We start from the raw sequence: 20,079 nt of genomic DNA, 5'->3' as shown, positions 1-20,079 counted from the left end.
AAAGAATTTTTTAAGACTTTGTATTGCTCCTCTTTGGAGCACTTATTTGCAGGGTGTAGAGGAAGGGGGATTTTCTTGACATTTTCACTTTGTATATCAAATAAAAGCAGACCAAAAAAAACATTGACCATCAGAGCTAGAACACTAAACCACTATTCAGAACTGTCTTTAAGCATAGCAATTTTTGGAAAGTATTGCAAAACCAGCTAGTATATCTCCATCCCCTCCCTCCAGTTGTTAGAGGTTAGAAAGTTAGAAACCTTCCAAAATTGGCATAATCAGCCGCCAAAGACTTTAAGACTTTTTTTTTTATATATTATTAATAACATATATGTAAGCTAATGGCTTCTGCATAAACACTGCTTATACACATGGTAACTATCTAAGAATATAAAAGCTGCCATGCTAAACCAATTGCAGGACCTGTGCATGCCACTAAATTCAAAAGCAAACAAACAACACCCCCATCCCCTCAAAAACACCCCCAAACCTCAAAAGCAAAATTTGAGTTTTGTTGGGATAGCAGAGGTCAATTCTGGTGAAACAATGCAAATAAAAATACCAGTTCAAGTGAAGACAGCAAAAAGATATAGAATTTATTACATGTAAAAAAGGAAGATGGCCTCAGGAATTCGAGCAGTTTGTGGCCAACCTCCACTTAATGTACAGATGCACTTTTTTTTTGCCAGCAGACATGAGCAAACTTAACTCACACTGTGAGATGGCTAGAAGCTGTATGGCTGCAGCTAAGGCTCTGCTGAGAGACCAGGGGGATTCCAGACAAGTCTGGACACAAGCAAACCGTGTACCACGCAGATACTTATTAATTTGATACCAACTTTACTGGGCTACTATAAAGTGAAGGGACTATTGTCAGGATAAGGATGTAGAAGGCGGCTCTGCATTCAGCACTTAATTAGAGACGTCGCTTAAGTGCATAGGAGGTGATAGACTAAAATTGCATCAGGCAAGGGGTTGCCCAAAAATGACAATCTGGGGCAGTCTATTATATTTGACACAAAGATTATCAGAGTATTGCTGGAGTCAATACTTTTTGGTTTAAATGATTAAAACCTCTCGTACTACTGGAGAAAGCTGACTGCTAAGCTTTATGATTGCAGTAATCTGCTCTTGGGGGACTTTTCCTGTAATTGAGCAGTTAGTTGTTTTACGGGGCTTTTTAGGGAGGTTCACCTTCACTCTAAGAGGAATGAAGCATGTTCTAGTACTATATTTCCTCTGATTTTTACCATTGAAATTTAAGGAACTTCAATATTAAAGCAGAAGGCTTTGGAATTCCTTCATAGAATCATAGAACCACAGAATGGTTTGGGTTGGAAGGGACCTTTAAAGATCATCTAGTTCAACCCCCCCTGACAAGGGCAGGGACATCTTTCACTAGATCAGGTTACTCAAAGCCCCATCCAACATGACCTTGAACACTCCAAAGATGGGCCATCCACAACTTCTCTGTTGGTGGACCTGTTCCAGTGTCTCACCACCCTCATCATAAACAATGTCTTTCTTCCTCATTGTAAACAGCCAATCTAAATCTATGCTCTTTCAGTTTAAAACTGTTGCCCCTTCTCCTGTCACTACAAACCTCGGTAAAAAGTCTCTCTCTGTCTTTCTTCTAAGCCCCCTTTATTGAATGGCTGAAATAGGGTCTCCCCAGAGCCTTCTCTTCTCCAGGCTGAACAACCTCAACTCTCTCAGCCTTTCCTTAGAGGAGAGGTGTTCCATCCCTCTGATTTTTGTGGCCCTCCTCTGGACCCGCTCCAACAGGTCCATGTCTTTCCTGTGCTGGGGACCTCAGAGCTGAACACAGTACTCCAGGTGGGGTCTCGCCAGAGTGGAGCAGAGGGGGAGAATCACTCGTTCAACCTGCTGGCCATGCTGCTTTTTATGCAGCCTAGGGTATGATTGCCTTTCTGGGATTCAGACTCTCTGAATTTGACTACAGCCTAGGGAGAGCTGTGTTCTAGACATGTCATCTAGTGCTCTTAGTGTATTGATAAGCATCTTAAGTTTAATTAAATAATTTAAATTAAATTTAATTAAATAACTATTATCACTGTTCTACTAGAAATATAATCATGGGTTAACTCATACTGCTGACAGTCCCACAAGAGGCCAATGACTGAGTTGGAAATGCGGCCCAAGATATTGGTGCCCTAAATTTGTATTTCATCTCCATTACAATTCTTCCTTTGCTCATTGTCTCTGTAACTTCTGATTCTTTTGTGAGTGTTTGTAGGGCATATTTCTTGTTTTGTACTGAATTCAGGCAGCTTAGAGTCCGTGGATAGTTAAAACTTGTAATAGGTATTACTTACAGATTTGGAAACGTTTCCTAAGCAAATTGTCTCTTCATTCCTGAGGCCTTCTTTCCTGGAATATTCGTCTGCTAGGTCAAGATAAATGCATTGAGAACTGGACTTGATGTCGTCATCTACTGTTGGCTTGATAGATGCAATTGGATTGACAACTGTGATTTGGCTGGAAGGAATGCTGTGGGAGTAGGGCAACTTGCCGTCAGCCATAGATGTGGTCATGAATGTTTAGCATGGTGAGCAGAATGAAAGGACGTGGGGAATCTCATAAAATGGAAAAGAAAATCAAGAAAGCCCAATTTGGCATTTAATGAACTTGCTCTCCAATCAGTTACTTCTCAGTCAATTTTGCTTACCCTAGTGAAATCTTGCTGCAATGGCTAAAGGCAGAACTTCTTTCCGAACCTTTACAGAAAATACAAGTGTACCCAAATAAAGGAACTGTTCCAGGTAGCTCAGTCTCAGTGCAGTTTCAGTGAATATATGTGGAGGTTAACTGGACTGATAGTCTGCCTTTCAAGTTTAATTTTAAATGAGCCTTCATTTTATATACAAAGTCTTTAAAATGGCCATGCCTTTTGGTCCTTGAAGTTACTCGCCATCTCTTTCCCCTTCTTCAGACATGTTATCTTTCTATCCCAAAGTGCCATGAGACTGCAGTTTGGTCTGCAAAAATTGATTTGTGCAAACTGAACACTTTCCAGAAGCAGTAAAAAGATCTACCTGCAGATTTTTAGGGTTGGGTGACTTCTCATTTCTGAATCCTTATCATGGTTTGTACGCCATGTACACATCAGTCTGGTCTTCACAGTGTAGTTATAATGAATGGAAGGGATAGAGTACTTTTTTGAAGAGGAGAGGGGCTAAACATAAGCTCACTAGCTGCAGTTCTTTATCATTTATGTAACCTAACAAATGGAAGGTGGTACAGGAATTCCTTTTTTTTTTTCCTTGGGGGGGGGGGGTTGACCCTTCTATCTTCCTACTCTTCACTGTTAATGCAAGTTTTTCATTAGGAAATGTGTATTGCAGGAGAACTCTGACTCCATTTTAGATGATAAGTTGTTCAACATTGGGCTTAGGGCTCAAACCAGCAGCTGTTTCAGCTGAGGACAAAGGAGGATAGCAAACATCTCCAGCGAAAAGAACATAAAGTTTACTTGTTTAGTGTTAAGATGACTATAAGTAGCACAGAAGCTAATGAAATTATTTTAACTTTCTGTAAGGTGTGCTATGTCCTTTGAAGTTGTAAATAGCAAGATTGTTCTTCTCTGAAGTGGTTTTCAGTTTTTACTTCCCCTCTTTTAAAAATTTTGGTTTCTTTCACTGAAGATGTTCATCATAGCATGTTGATTGACATTTGTTTATTCAGATACACAGGTGTGCTTTCTAACAAATTTATGGTTTTAATTGTGTGAATCTATGAATATAAAAAATTACTGTGTGACAGTTTCTTGCTTTGGTATATAGACCTAGTAAGAGTCAATGACCAAGCAGAAAAGTTGTCTGGCTTCTGTTTTGAGTTTTACCATTAGCACAAAAGCATTCCACTTCAGCTAATTCCCTGCCTTGTGACGAAGAATGATATAACCCACTGGTCAGATGTGTTATTTAAGGTACCTCTTTAAGCTTGATTCACAGAAATACAAGTTGTAACAGATCCCAGTCTAGGGAAGGTTATACCAAGTTCAGCTGTAATGTAGTAACTCAGGTTAGTAGCCTTGAAGATTTGCCTCTGTTAGATTCCTGCCTATCAGACTAGAGTCAACTGTGACAGTAATGAATTGCTGATTTAAAAAATAAATAAATTTTAAAAAGAGTGTAGCTATTAAAAAAGTCAACCTCTTTATTTGTCTCTGCTTCAAATTTACAAACTGTAAGTAGTGTCATGCCTTAGGCACTATGGTTTGACTGGTGATTTCATTAAGTATGTATGTTGTTCTTATTCACATACTTGTCATATTAGGTCAAAAACCTTCATTGTTTGTTTAGATAGTTGAACTAAAGCTAGCTTCCAAGTCCTAATTTGCAGGAAGGATGCTTTTCATCAAACTTGTAGATTTTCATAGGGACATTGCTCATAAAATTGGAATTCTGCAGCCAATGCAGGCCTTAAAATATTGCAAAATAAAGCTGAAGCGCATTGTCAAATATAATACGAGTTTAAATGACTATGAATGAAAGCAATATGAAGATTTAATTATTCATTTCATTGTGTGCTTGTTTTTCCTCTAGGTGGCATTGGCAGGGTCGTCAATGGTGCTTTTATGGTATTGAAAGGTCATCGGTCAATTGTAAACCAAGTCCGGTTTAATCCTCACACTTACATGATCTGTTCTTCTGGTGTTGAAAAGATTATAAAGGTAAGACTAATTATCAGAAAATGTGTTCTTTCAAAATTTCAGGAAGAAATTCTTTGTTTTGCTCAGCGTCGTTCTTTTCCACACCCATCCTGTCTCCTCATCTTATTCTTTTGTAAAGTGGTATGTCTCGTTTGCTGGCTAAACTGATGCAAATTTTTAATTGGGCACTGCAACTTTAAACTCTGTTTCAATTTTAAAGATTTTAGAGGTAACAAATAAGATCAGAATTTCCTGGATTTGTACCTCGAAAAAGGAATTTTTTTCCAGTATCATTCCATATATAACTGAAGTATCATGCAAACAGTCTTTCTCAGGAGAGTTTGGTCACAGCTGTAACCTAGCTGAATTTGGCCCAAATACTGCCTCAGGAGCCCTTCTATAATTTTTGTACACACTTCTGCATTGAATCAGTTCAACATACCTTTCTGTTGCTTCCAGAGGGAACAGGACTCTTAATACGTTCCACAATATGTCTTTTCTGAATCCTCTTAACAATGTACAGTATTTTTAGAAAGTTTGTGCCTTTTTGTGTGGAATGGAAAGAGATAACAAACTTTGTTAGGTTCTGAAACTTTCTTTCCTTAAGGAAAGACAGCCAATCCTGTGGGAGCAAGGCAGAAACTTTTTTGTCATTTCTAATAGCAGAGGTTGAGGGTGGGGAGGCGGAGAATTATGCTACACTAATGCACTTTGCATTCTGCTGCCGTAGAAATTTTGCTGTACTTTAGGTCTATCAACAAGATGAAAGAAGCCAGAAGAATTTTATTTTTAAGTAGGATAAAGAGAACTGATGCTGCTTCTAACTATTTGTTGAATGACTTCATAAAAGTCTTACCTGCATGTGGCTATAAATGAGGTCATTTGAGTATTAGTAAATGCTTTAGTCAGCTACAAGTTGACTGCATGAACTTGTCTGCAAAGGAATGTGTTAGTGGTCTGCAACTTATGGACCAGAACTGGCCCAAATCCTTGGGACCGTGGCCCAATGCCCAGCTGCATCACTTGCATTACAGCTACTATCAGCATTTGGGTTCTGATTGTAGTTCAGCTTTCCTTCTTTTACGTCTTCCACTCGTACTTTAGTTTGCTTTTCTACTTTTTTCTTTATCTGTGTCCCTCTGACAGGTTTGATCACAAATCTATCAAATGCAGGCTTTGAACAAAAGAGCATTGAACAGTCTTAGCAGCTCACCGATTTTTCAATTTCCAAGCAATCAAACTGCCGCTGTTTAACAGCAGTTTTGCTACAGGCTTTTTTTTTGCTTTGGGAACTTGATTCACGCAGCCTGAATTCTCCCTTTTGGATTTTAGATCTGCTGACCCTTCACCCTATGAATCCTTCCTGCATGAGTGTGCTTAGACTGTTGGATTAGCATTGGTATAAACATCCCCTGTGTCGCTTTTGTGTACTTCTGCTAGGGTTTTGGCGAGGCTTTTTTTGCCTAGTGATTAAAAGGTTAGTTCGATTAAGGCCCCAGTCACAGGTTGTGTAACTCTTTCAAAGACACCTCTGCTTGAATGCTTCCTTAGAAGAGAACGCCTGTTGTGTCGCAGTATGCACAATGGAACTCGTGTAGCTGCTTTTGAAGGAACTGAATTCCCCAAACATTGCAAGCTAGAAACAAATTAAGGGAAAGGTGTTTAATGTATTAAGTTTATTAGCGAGCCAGAACTTCTTACCCTTTTGTTGTATGTCATTTTGTCTCAGCTTGTAATGTGCCTTGTTTGGGGATCAGGTTGTTTTAAGGCTCATATCTTGTCTGATCTGCATGACTTAACTCTTTAGAGGTACTGTCTTAGTGAACAGCGGTTTGCGGGTGACCGTACAATGGTGGTTTCTTCTTCACTCCATCTACTTCTGCAGATAGGTTGGAGGCTAGTAACTGCCGCTAGCAGAAGGGCAAAACAGGAAAAACACCAGCAGTTCTGAGGGGCTATTTACTGCATTAAAAACAGCTGGGAAGGCAAGTCCTTCCCTTGCATGACTATCTTTCCCCCATATAAATGCTTGATCTGCTTGCTCGGAGAAGTTGAGATGACAAGAGGAAGAGCCATAAATAAAAATTGTAGTTAGGTTTTTTATGTTTTCTTGTTTTGTTGGGTTTTGTTTGTTTGTTTTAATCAGTTCCTTAAGAAGTGTCCTTCCTTTTACTGTCCTTCAAGTGTCTTCTACTAAAAATCTTTCTGGAATTAAATCACAGAAGATAACTTCACTGTGGTTGGCTGGTATGCCGTTTCCTCAGTTGTAGAAACTCTGTGGTGAATTAAAAATGTGGATGCAAGTAGTTGTCTGAGCCCTTGATTTTTAGACTAGCTGGCCTAAATTTAGTACTCCTAGAAGTGAGGAACTGATAGCACCAGCATCAAGGCATGATACAGACAAGCCATTCAATAATTCCACCTGCTTCTGCCAACACGCTTGCTATTTTAATGCTGATGGCAAATGAGATACAAATTCATCTCAGACCTAGCCCTGCTGAAATGAATAGTATTCACAAGAATGATTTTGACCTTTGCGGTTATGGTTTTTTTGCTTTAGTTTTATTTTGTTGTAAAGCACCTGCAAGAATGTAATTCAGTAACTCAGTGGTTTAGGGTTTGATTTCTGCTAGGACTGAGAATACAATAGATAAGATGGGGGGGAGGGTGTGAATATTCAAGTGAGGAGGTTTCAGAAACCTAAAATAAGACTCAACAAGCTCATTAATAAAGGATACTAGAAGCCTTGACTCCAGACAGTGTGTGCTGGACACGTCAGCCCAGATGAACTGCTCATTGCCCTCCATTTCAGAAACCTGAACCTCAGTAAAATTGTGTGGAAAAGCACAGCTGTGAACTAAAATTACCATTTGCAGCAAGCATTCACCATCAGGGCTAAAGCAATGTAAAATAGAAAAATACCACTTTCTCCTCAGTTAAGTGTGTGAGACATTGGGATGTGCTGGCAGGAAAATGAATTGCATCGCAGGAGAAATAAATGAGACATTCCCGCTGATGTGTGGGGCTTAGAGGAGGGCCACGGAGAATGATGCAGTTAGAAGACGGTTCCAGAAAAGTTAGAATAGATAAAGTGCGTAAGGATTCTCAGAAAGAAATACTGTTTTATATTGGAAATGGAATACTCTGTAACTCTGGTTCTGAGCACAACTGTTGTAGGGCCCATTTGTTTAAAAATCATCAGTATATCAAAGATAGCAAAGTCTATTTGCCCATGTTGCTATGGTGACAGATTAATGTAATTGTGGCTAGCTGCCTCTGCCTAATCAGATAATCTAATATAGCTGGTTTTAATTATTCTCATGCTATGGGCATAACTACTTTTTTGTTTTAAAATTTGAGGGTTTGCCACCGTGGAATACAAGCAATTCAAAGATGCCCTCTCAAGCATCTCTGCTGAATTTGAGAACCAGTTTTGTACTCCCTTTTTCTGTTATTGTTCCTATTTTTATATCTGTACTCGGGGCATCAAGTGAGTAATATTCAGCTCCTTAATCCTCTGACAGAGAAAGAACTTCTTGATAGATTGTTGCTTCAGTGGGATGGTTTGCCAACTTATTTTCTTCTTAATTTGCTCACATTCTTCCTCGACATGGCATCAGTCGGAGGATGAGAAAAAGGCAAAGGCATTCCGTTTACAAAGAAGCCCAATTCAGATGCCGCAGAGAGCACTGGACCAGTTGCTGCCAGTTTAAAGACTTCTCGGTTCTGCCAAGGATAGATTTTTAGTCTGATTTCTTTCTGGGACTCTGGCAGGCACTCGCACTCCCTCATGGCAAAATGTCTAAACAGTAGGGATATCGATCTCCAGAGACATCTGATCCTGTACAAACAGGTATTCATCCTGAATTCCCTTGATTTCTCTTTATTATTTACTCCTTCTCTCTGAACAAATCTGTCTTGGAAGGGAAAAGCCTCAGTATGGACTCTTTGTAGCTATCTTTTCAACATTTAACACTGCTGTATTTTCTCTGATGCTTGCAGAGTGAGCAGAAAGATGTGGTAGCACTAACAAGGATGTGGAATCTCTCTGTGCACACTCTATGTACCTTTTTAGATGACTTTTCATTATAAAACAGACTTTTCCCAGAGGGACTTCAGAGCAGACTACCTCTTCTCCATTTGTATTGCTTCATACAGAATCTAAGAGTTTTCTAATTCTCTTGCTTAAAAAAAAAAAAATTTATAAAACCTGGTGATCAGTCTAACACTGCTAAGACTATTTGAGGAAGGGGCATGCCAGCCTCCTTGCCCAGGCATTCAGTATGAAACGTTTACAAGAAGGTATATGCTTCTTAAACACAAAAAGATCTGATCTACTTGCTGAAACGCTCACTAAATGGGACAGAGGGGAAAAGATCTGATAAATTATGAGAGAAGGTACTGAACATGTGCTAGTTAAATCATCAAGAAGGCACCAACTCAGAATAGTCCTTTGAGCAAATAGAGTTCTATTTTTCTATTAAAAAACTTGGTGTATTCCCAAATCAACAATCTCTGTCATGCATCCACTGAGAGAAGACTCTTTCCTACCTTGTCTTTAGGAAGTGGAGCATGGGAAATAATTGGAGGATGAAGAGAGATTCTTTCTGTTCTCTTGAATAATTCAAAAAGGTTAAGAATGTTTAAGAATGGTTGGGCTTAGGTTGGGTTTTGTTGTCTTTATCCAAACCTGATGCTTGTCCCTTGAGCTATATGTCTAGTAATTGCAGTGCTTGAACCAAGCAATGGAGGCTGTCTTCATTCTGGTTTCAAGTATTATATTAATGAACTGTACTGGAAGAGAATCTGCTGAAGTACTGCAAATAATAAAAATAGCAATTAAGTACAAATAGTGAATACACCTTGATACTGAGACGTGTTCCTAGGAGCAGGCTAATATAATACAATGTAAAATTCCTTTGCTCTGAAAGGCAGCTTGATGATTGCCATACAGAAAAAGGTATATCTGCAGCCCAATTCCAATTTTGGAATAGTGACTTTTTTTATCTACATAGCCAGATCATATGTTAACCATATGATCAGTTAACCATAAATTACAGAGGATGCAAAGCAAAGGCGAAGTTTGGGAGAATTCCAGAATAAAGGTTACCTGTATGTTTTAAATTTGGCTGTACTAAACAAGTAATAAACAAGTAATTTATTTTGTTTTACTTCCAATAATAATTTAGTCTTACTTCCAATATTAAAGGTGTAAGGTCTTAGTGTACACCGTTGAAAATCTCTGTGAATACAGAATTACTGGCATTCTCGTGGGCTTTTTTTTATAGTGCTTGTCATGGTAGTATCAGATTATGTTGCATGTGTTAACTATGCATCTGTGAGGTGATTGCTGATTATCCCATTTACACAGGCAAAACACACTTTTTATTACCGGTTTTGTCTACTTGGAACAAAACTTGACTAATTTCTATTGGGAAAAGAGTTAGATGGTTTTGCCAAAGTCTATCCTAAAAGGCCAATCTGGTATAGACAGCTGGCATAGAATTTTTTTCCCTGAGCTTGTTAGCGCGGTAAAACCAAAGCATGACTGAAATCAGATATTTTATAAGCAGAATGTTAAGGCAGTATTGTGGATAGGCTACATACTAGCTCTGCTTACAGTAAGTGTTGAGCATCATGTTAACCATCGATCTAGAATAAAGTGATAGTGGTTGTCCAATGAGTGCCTTGATCATATTGCCCCCGAATCTGTGAGTAAAACTGAGAAAGGTGAGGAGACCCAACCACTACGTTTGCTATGAGATTACCAGTTTCTTAGGGATATTGGTGGACCTTCTTTGGGGCTTTTTTTTTTTAGTTCTCTTTTCCCCTCCACACCAGGAAAATTGAGGGAAGACTAGATGGACAGGACAGTCCAGGCTGTTACTATTGATTAAATCATTACACTTCGCAATGTTAATACCTCTCTCCACTTCAAAAGTAGCTTCCAGTAAAACTCTTCTTCTTCACCTTTCCCCGCTAACTAAAACTGCTGCTGTGTCTTGAGGGGATGTTGGATGCTTTCTTTCCTTCACGACTGTTCCCTAAAGGGAGTAGTGCAGGCCTGCTTTTCACCTCCATACATTCAGCTCCCTGCCTGCTGATCAAGTGTGACTGACTGTGCAGCTGGATGAAATGTTACTCTACATGACTGGCACAAGCAACTCCAGTTTCCTGGGAAACAAGTGCCTTCATTAGTACTAAGATTGTATTGTAGGCAACAAACTATTCTTACCGTTAGTGAGTAAGCATCCCCTATTACATAAAAATAGAGCCCTGCAATTTGGGAGAAATTATACACACTGAAATATTGAAATGATGGATAATCTGCAGTGTGAGAGCTTTTAAGTTCTGGATGGGTGAAGTAGATGCAGGAAAAACACATTTGTAAAGGGAGAGGAAAAAAAACCACATCTCTGGAATACTTGTAAGTATGGGTCTGAGGGGTAAAAATGAATAAAAACAATCTGCAACTTGCAAATGTTCTGCGTATTTGCGGTACTGTTCTATTTCAAATGGTTGTAATAGTTTATGAATTCAAAGACATGTATTTTTTTTATTTCTGTTACAGATCTGGAGTCCTTACAAACAGCCTGACTGCACAGGGGATCTGGATGGTAGAATTGAGGATGATTCGCGTTGCCTCTACACTCATGAAGAGTACATCAGTCTTGTGTTGAACAGTGGTAGTGGTTTGTCCCATGATTATGCCAACCAATCAGTCCAGGAGGATCCAAGGATGATGGCCTTTTTTGACTCCTTGGTGCGCCGGGAGATCGAGGGCTGGAGTTCTGACTCGGACAGCGACCTCAGTGAGAGCACAATCCTGCAGCTCCATGCAGGAGTAAGTGAACGCTCTGCTTACAGCGAGTCAGAGTCCTCCGCCTCTTTGCATCACTCCCCACCCCATGTGGCTGAAGAGTCTGATGAAACTGCCTATAACTTACGGGCCTTAAGATCAACTGAATCCCCCTCAGCCAGAGAAGACGTGGCTTCCCGTCAGCAGAGACTCTCTGCACTGAGAAAGTATCAGGATAAACGTCTCCTGGCCCTTTCCAATGAGTCTGATTCTGATGACAATACCTGTGAGGCAGAACTAGATACAGACCTTTTCCCACGGCCACGGTCCCCAAGTCCTGAGGAGAACGAATCCAGCAGTTCCAGCAGCAGCAGCAGTACAGAAGATGAAGAGGAACTGAATGAACGACGCACATCTATGAGGCAGCGCAATGCACTGAGGCGCCGACAGAAGGTGCAAAAGGAGGAAAGGACTAGTACTAACACGGAGAATGTGACCCCCTATGTAGGTGAGGATATCTATGATTACCCCCAGATCAAAGTAGATGATCTATCTTCTTCTCCAGCTTCTTCACCAGAAAGGAGTTCAGCCAGCAAAGAAGTTATCAAAGGAAGGACCTCTCCTTGTTCAGACAGCGAATCAGTGGAGAGGAAGATTTACAAAGCGTACAAATGGCTTCATTATTCTTACATATCATATTCAGCTAGTAAAGATGGTGAGTCCTCCAGAGGAGATGGGGAGAATGATGAAGGGAAACCAGGAACTAGTGGAAGGAACAGTTCAGCACACTCGCTAAATAAGGAAGATGCTAGGAACCTAAGTTCAGTAGTTCTTCAAGGTTCCCCAGCTCTTTCTACCGAAAGCCACAACAAAGAAACTTTAAAAGAATGTGGCTTGATAGAAAATTCTAGTAATGGTCAAGCTCATGAATGTGACAATCAGCGGCGGATGGAGAGTCAAGAAAACACATCTGAAGACACTAGCAGTGGAGGTATAGAGCATTCTTTTGAGTCTAAAAAGCTCAATGGAAAAGCTAACTGCAAAGGGCTAAATAGTTGTACTGAAGAACAATGCATTCAGACTGCAGGACTTGTGGAACAGAAAAATAGTCAGAACTGTCAACCAGCATCAAGCCATCACTCACTGGTCCCTCCCTTCTCCACTGTTGCCATCTGTAGCATGTCAGGTCACTGCTCCAGAAACCAGACTGATGACAGTGAGGAGAGGAGCCTTGATACCTCCTGTGTTAACCACAATAACGGCCACTTGCATCTTCGCCCTTCATGCTTCAACAATGGACAGAGTTTTGGAGAGCAGGAGACTGTGACACAAGGACTACAGGTGCACTCAAATGCTGATAATGGCAGCCTTGTACAGATGGGTGTGACCTTGCACAAAGACTGCTGCCTGTCTGAAATGGACTCCAACAGCTACAATGTGAGCACAAGAGAGGATACTGCTGACTTGCATCCTACGGGCAGTGAGAGTACTCAATCTCTTGGAGGACTGAAAAGACACAGAGCGGAGTTGGAAGATGCAGATTCAGAGAGTTCATCCTTAGAAAAGAAGTTAAAAACATGATAAATGCAAATGTCTGTCGTAGCGTGCACTCTCTCAAAAAAAAAAAAGAAAAGGAAAAAGAAAGTATTAAAGGCACATAGAGCTTGGGTCTGAAACGTTGCGTTTGGTTCTCCATTCCATTCTTCAGTGAGTCTGTTTTAGATTGCCAGTGGTTCATGCTGTATAAAAATCCAACTTACTCCTTAATGAGACTGAGTCTAGTGTACCCATACAAGGTTCTGTTTAAAGTAAATCCTTATTAAGACGGTTGACTGAATTATTCTTGTGTGAACATGTGTCGTTTGTTCAGCCAGCCAACCAGGATGACTGCTTTAAGTTTTAATTGTTCTTCTAAGAAGGAATTTTTCCATACTGACACTTATTACACATTACAGGCTGAAGAATGATTGAATTAGATCACACTGGTGGTAGCTTGGGATGTGTTTCTTGTTGAGAAAAACAGAGAAGAAACCTTTCTGGGTCCTTTATTCTGCTTCAGAAGCTAAAGAAATGCAACCATTAGGGAGGATATTTTCAGAACTGAATGGTATCTTTAGAGATGATACTTGATAAAGCACTTGCTTCTGATACAGTTCAGTGACATTATTAACAGAAAAGCTGTAGGAAATGAGCCTCTTTCCAAAATCAACTTTAGACTGTTCCCATGGTGACACTGAATTTTGTGGGTTTTTTTTAAAGAAAAGAACTGAATAACACAGCATCATCACTATACTAAAATGTGATTGTTTGGCAAGAGGAAGGTATTATGCTGTAGCCTCGCTCTAACCAAGGGCTATTAAAAATCAGGCATAGAAACATGCCTTTCTGTGAGCTTAACACATAGAGATTCATTATTATTGTTATTATTTATTAAGAATATGGCTCTGAGTGTTGGGATGTATCTTGACTGTGCCCTCCGCCCCTTCCCCCATGTGCTTACTTTTGGGAGGCAGTAGGCCAAAGAGAAAGTAGCAGAAGGATGGATAATGTAACTGATACACATGAACAGCAACACCTGGTAAAGTCTGAAAATTGCTTTTTTAGCAGTTTTCTTAGCCCACAGCTCAAAATTGGTTGGCATTGGAGAGCAGGGTTGGTTTTCCACCACTGTGCTGCAAATATTTAGAACTGCAGATGTGTAGATGGATTCAACAGAGTTGTGTGTGTATGGGAGAGCTTCAGAGAAACGTCCCCATGTGTGAGGATGCTGGGACTCCAAGTCTGGCAATCAGAACTTGAGCAAGAGCGTAGCTCTGGCTGCCGGCTGCCATGAACTGGCGTACTGTTCCGGTGGACGGAGTCCTTTCTTGCCTGGGCTCTGTTTTTAAAGGAGTATCTAGTGAGTCCTCTCAGTTCTGGCATGCTGGAATTGGCGGAATTGCACTTGCTTCCCTAGCAACAAGGTAAGAGGAGTCAGTGTGTAAAGGGAAGAGAAACCACCTATAAAGGACACGAAGACTATGTGTTTGTGCCTTGCAGACAAAAGAAAGGGAGGCTTCTTTTGACCCCAGTAATTGTCACAGGCTTTCAAGCCCAGTACTGAGGAAGGGCTGTTATTTTAAGGAATAGAAGATTTTTGCTTTCGATACGACTCTAGCAGAACACTGCTGTAGAACACTGGTCTCAGAATAATTATTTCATATGCACAGCTACCTGGTACCTGGGGAATGAAGGAAGATGCCCTGTTAAAACATCATGAAAGTAAAGGAGTGCTTCAGAAGGGGTGCTGGCAGGGAAAGATGTGGGAGGGAGAGTGAAGAACACGAGCTGAAAAATTTTCTGACAACTACTGTGTGCCATAGGCTGTTTGCCCACGCTTGGTCAGCTTTGCTAAGTGAGGATTTGGAATAAGCATATGATGTAGTATTTAAGAAGCACGTAAGATGGCTGCAAGGGAAAGGGATGTTTTCAAACACGAGTGAAAGTGGCAACAAGAACAAGCGTTGTTACCTTATGGAAAAAATTGTTCTGTACTGATTATATTTTAGATCACTGCAATCAAGATCACTATAGGAGTGTTCTCCTTGGTTGTATAAACCTTATTGTAAGTGCTGGTTTTTAGCCAAAATCTTGAGGTTGCTGAGTCAAAACTTTTATTATTATTTTTTAGAAGTTCTTTACGTTGGAAAATTTTCTCAGCTGTCACTTCTTCTGCCCTGCTCTGAAGAATGCCCAGATTGCTGGTGAATGAGCATCTCCACTCTCCTTTGACATGGTCATCTTTTCTCAGTGTTTTCTCAAAAGCCTCATGGTCTTACTTTCTGGATCTTTTGTTTGTTTTCAAAAGCAGAATAAAAGCTCCCGGGTTTGCTGTTAATGCTCCTCTACAGGCTCTGGGCATAAAGGTTTGCTGTGGTTTCCCCAAAGACAGCCTCCCATGCTATCTGCATGCTTGTTATTTCTCGTTTCTGTCAAGCAAGAGGAGGAAGGTAGGCTGCGATCTTAACCTTTTGTTCACAGGAAATTTCAGTGCACACAAGAACTGTAGCTTCCGAATCAGTGGGTTCACCTTCTCACATAAATAAATGTTATCAGCACTAGGCAGCTGCATTATCTGGAAAAGACCAAAAAAAACCAAGCAAGCAAGCAGCAGCATGTCTGCTGCAAGTAGCCAACAATGAAAAGAGCCGCTCCTTGTAGGTTGCTTTGCTTTGTCATTGATCCCGTGCCTCTGCTCTCTCCCTGCTACGCCGGGTCGCTAACCCTGCTATGTGCCGGCCGTTTCCTCGGCTGCTAGATCCGAGTGTTGCTGTGTGCTTGGGATTGTCACTCCCCGTTTGTGGGGAAAGAGGGTAAGCTGTTCAGTGGAAAATCTTACGAGTTTATCTGAAGAGATTTCACCTTTTCTAATAATCTGTGCCATGTACTTAGAAACGGAAAGGTTGTGTAAATATTGAACTACCTTGTTAGTTAGTCACTACTTATCATGCAACTTGTTACGGCAGGAAATTTGCTAGGCCAGGTTGTACAGTTCATCTCCAGAAAACCTTATCAGTGGGAAAGAAAACCTCTTCTCTTACGTCTCTTCACAACACTTTGGACAGAGAAAGATTGATCTTTAAAGAAATTCTTTTTGATATTCCTACAAGCTCACAAACTATGTAGCTGCTTATTTCAGCTTTCTCTGTTCAAAAGCATTAATGTCAAACCAACCTGTTTGTGAGAGAGTCAAAGCTGACTTCCTCTGAAGCAGGGTATTCACTGCTTTCAAAGATGCAGGAGGATATGAGATCTATCAACCAAGGTTCTACTGGGGTTTTTCCAGCTCTCAAGGGATCCCCTTACCAAAGCTGGCAAGTCTGCTCCAAGGTGAGTGGCTCAATGGAGATCACGCTCTGCTGTTGAGGAGCAGCGCTCTCACAGACAAAGCGCGTGCAGAAAGATACAGCTGCCTTGGGAAGGGAAGAGCACAGGGTTTTGACCATGGGCATACCAGTTGATTGCAGTACGTTCTGAAATCCAGCCTGTCTCAGAGTAATAATTGGGAAGGACAACTTACTTCAGAACCTTTTCTTCTCCAAAAATTGCAGTGAATTTTTTCCCCTAAGTTTCGTAATAGAGTAAGTGATTGAAACCTGGCCTAATCTCTGTTTATAAGCCGTGTCACTTGGTAGTTAGAAAATCACTCTTCCTCAAATATGTAAAGATGATAAACGCAGTTAGGTCTACTTCTGAGGTCTTGTACTTTCCTGCATTGTCACATCCTAGTGAATGGATAGAGGTCTCTTGCTCGCTGTGGCCATCAGAAGCTGATGTGGCTTGATATTACTAAGGTCATGGGATGCTTTCATTTGCAGTTATAATTTATTTAGCTGTTCGTGGACAAGAGCAAGACAGGATTTTTGTTATTACTTCATTGAGTTAAAGTGCTCCATGTTAGTGAGTTTTCATCTCTTTTTACAGGCAGTGCTATGGAGAGGGGTACTCTTTACACCTGATGCGTTCTCTCATTTTCACCCAGTTGGATTCTCTGAATGTCTTTGCCCGACCCGGGAAGCTCAGTGCTCTGCTGCAGGGTCCGCAGAGTACCAGAGAGTAATGCAAATAGCTGCAACAACTGAATGACTATATGCATATGCACATAGTTCCTCGGGAATTCTCTAATAAGCTAATTCTAGCACATACATAATTTATAAAACGCATTGGCGCACTCCTGCAGCTGTGTTGGGGTGCACTAACGAGCCCAGCTGATGCTATACCAGTATGAACAAGAACTCTGTTTCAAACACCTACTGAGAAAATGGCAATTCTTTAGGGGAGAAAAAAACCACCAAAAACTGCAACAAAAAACCCCACTGGTTATGGCAGGTGGTAGGTTTGCCAAAGTTTTCTTCAGTGGTTGTGGAGGTCAAAAGCAGTGAAATCTCAGAAGAGATGTCGGTGTGTGGTGGTGTCGTCGGAAATAAGCAATCTTTGAATGAATTTGATGTTTGTACTCTGCCTGATTCAAGTCAAGGACTTGAACTTGGGTCTCCTGCCTTTCACTTGGGAGTCCTAGGCATCCTAAGCATCAGCCTATTGCATTATTCGGGAGTGGGCTTTGTTCTTCTGTTGTCTGCAAAGGCAAAGGGAAAGGAAATGGAAACAGTTCCACAAATACTGGAGCAGGGCCTTGAGCCCAGCTCTGTCGGTTTATAGTTTGCTGAGAAAATGCTGGAGGAGTCTTCCTCCCTTCTGCACCTCGTGTGATCTTTGGTCCAGAGAGCAAGAGGGAGATGCTGACCCAGACTTGTATGTATCCCGTTTGTCTTGAACATGGGAGAATTGTCCTTTCCAAATTGGGCAAAGTGTGTATAATTTTTTTTTTTATTATTATTATTTTCCTGTAGACACGTACTACCAACTTCCTAAATGAGTGCCCAAGCCAGCGAGCTGTTTGTTCTGGGATATGGCTGGCAAGCTCAGCTTTTCTGTCTCATGAGTATTTTTCTGTTCAGTTCTAGTCTCAAGTATTGGCCAACACCTACGCAGCGCTGGACCTGCTGCACGGATGAAGGTTGGCATTGTTGCTGCTTTTAGAGCCGATCGGAGTTGCCCCTTTGCTGAAGCTGCCGTTTGCACACTGGCTGTTTGGAAGTAGGTGGTGCGAATGAGTAAAAATATTCTGTATATTCCTATAAATAGGCAAAAACTGCCTGAATTTGAACTTTTTATGGGGGACCAGGTCCTTCACAGCCAGACGATGCCTCTGGCTATCTGCCTAGCACTTTTGTGATCGGATGCTACGGGAGCTGTTCATTTCTAGGTAGAATCTACCCCTGGGACCCCATTACTATGAGCCAGTGGTCTGCAGCATTTTACTTCACAAACCACGGCTGCTTATAGCAGCATTAACAGCTGAAGCCACCAGCTCCTACGTACTCCTAGGGTTTGCATTCTGGTCACATCAGAATGGTCAAACTATATGCTCCTTGGGAAAGTCTTGTGCCTAAGTGTCCTGCTTCCAGAACAAAGACTAAGAGGGTCAAGTTCTGCTTTTCTGAAACAAAACTTGCTTCAAGGAAATCCTGATGCACCTTTTTAAAGTGCTTTGGCTTTAGCTCAGCATTTAAGGTTAAATACTCATGAGATACATTTTGAACTCTTTAAAATGTGGACGTACGGCAGAAAGAGAAACAGCATGAGCCTCAGAACTGAATTCTGTCAGGGAAAGGGAAAGGAGTTGAAATGTATTTAAAAACAAGCAAACAAAAAACCCTCCATACCCTAAATACCAATTCGGTTCTGAATAAAAGTTCATCACCTGCTTCTAAATCTGGCTCCTAAAAGCCTAATTAGTATGTTAACAGAAGTGCTTGGACAGCTGTAGATCACTGAGCTGTAGAAGCTGAGAAGCCACAGCCGTGCCTCACGGCACACGTGAACGGGCCGCCCGCGGGCGTGTGACCCAGTGGGGACCAGTTCTTCTGTCTGTGGGGACGGAAACAAATGGTTGTTGGCAGCAAGGTTGCCCCTGACTCTGACCGGCTGATTCCGTCTCTTCTTTCGTACAGCTGTCTGGTTTAGCTTCATACTGCCTGGGACGTGCTGAAGAAAGATCCCCAGAGGAAAGCACTTTGGGTTTAGTTCACGTTTGCCTTTGGACCTTGGAGGGAAGTTCTGGGGCTACGTTTCAGGGTGATCTTTATGCAGCCTATTAAAATGAGGAAAGAAAATGAACGCATCCTTGCAGGAGGAACAGAGAAGTCCAAGGCAGGAGCCTCCTCTAACTCGCTCTTCCCCTTCCTGAGGTTTCTATGTCTCCTCGAGAAGCCCTGCACATTTTTCTTCTCTCTAGGATCTAGAGAGACTTGCAGTGTTGGGTGCCTAGAAAGCAAAAAGGAAACTGTCCCCAGTTCAGGATGTTCAATGCTCTGCTTCAATGACATTTCCAGTATATTACGGCAGATCTGGCATTTCCTGGCTTGGATTGTATCCTCGAATACAATTTTCTCCGAAGCATGAGAAATGTCTGCTTCCCACCTATCTAAGCTTTGGAGGGAGAGAAAGGAAAGATGATCTAGGCTTTAACAGGCTTGGAGTGAAAGAAAGTACGTGCTTCGAGCTATATATAAGCCCTCTCTAAACTCCCAGTATTCCCAAGGTTTGTCTTTCACCACGCCGACTCTGCCCTGCGATGCACTTGCCTGCACGGGGGGACGACAGCAGCCGCAGCCCTGTCTTTCCTTTCAATGCGGCACGAGAACTGAGGGTTGATTCAGTATGTCTTACGGGGCAGATCTCTGCTCTTTCCATCAAGAAGCTTTTTTTAGCTCGTACATGTTTCTGATGATGTGGAAGACTTATTTTTAAGCTGGGAAAGTCTGTAGCAATGTTTTGAATTCCTAAATGGCTGACCGACTAGGATAATCTGTCTGAGCAACGGTGGGAGCAATTTACAGCCTTAGATGGAGATTTCTATTTACTTACGCGTACTTTTAAAGTCAAAACTTTTCCAGTTTGTCACCCAACACAAGGCTTTTCACCTTTCATCTCCCGTGTATTTGGCCAGGAATTTTCTCATTCCCTCCACTAATGATATAGATGCAAAAGATACAGATCTGTT

General features: G+C 41.3%; 1 protein-coding gene across 6 annotated transcripts in view; it reads left to right on the top strand.

Annotated features, from left to right (window-relative positions):
* DCAF5 (DDB1 and CUL4 associated factor 5) overlaps window positions 1-15,400 on the top strand; it is a 77,729-nt gene extending 62,329 nt beyond the window's left edge. For all 6 annotated transcript variants that reach the window (XM_075151917.1, XM_075151919.1, XM_075151923.1 and 3 more), the window contains 2 exons: window positions 4,569-4,696; window positions 11,247-15,400. In XM_075151917.1, the coding sequence (XP_075008018.1) occupies window positions 4,569-4,696; window positions 11,247-13,055 (1,937 nt within the window). In that variant the 3' untranslated portion in view covers window positions 13,056-15,400. The remainder of the gene's footprint in view (window positions 1-4,568; window positions 4,697-11,246) is intronic.
* The last annotated feature ends 4,679 nt before the right edge of the window (window positions 15,401-20,079 follow it).

This window comes from Calonectris borealis, chromosome 5 (genome assembly GCF_964195595.1).
Source record: "Calonectris borealis chromosome 5, bCalBor7.hap1.2, whole genome shotgun sequence".
Lineage (NCBI taxonomy): Eukaryota > Metazoa > Chordata > Aves > Procellariiformes > Procellariidae > Calonectris > Calonectris borealis.
This window is presented reverse-complemented; position numbering and strand designations above follow the sequence as displayed.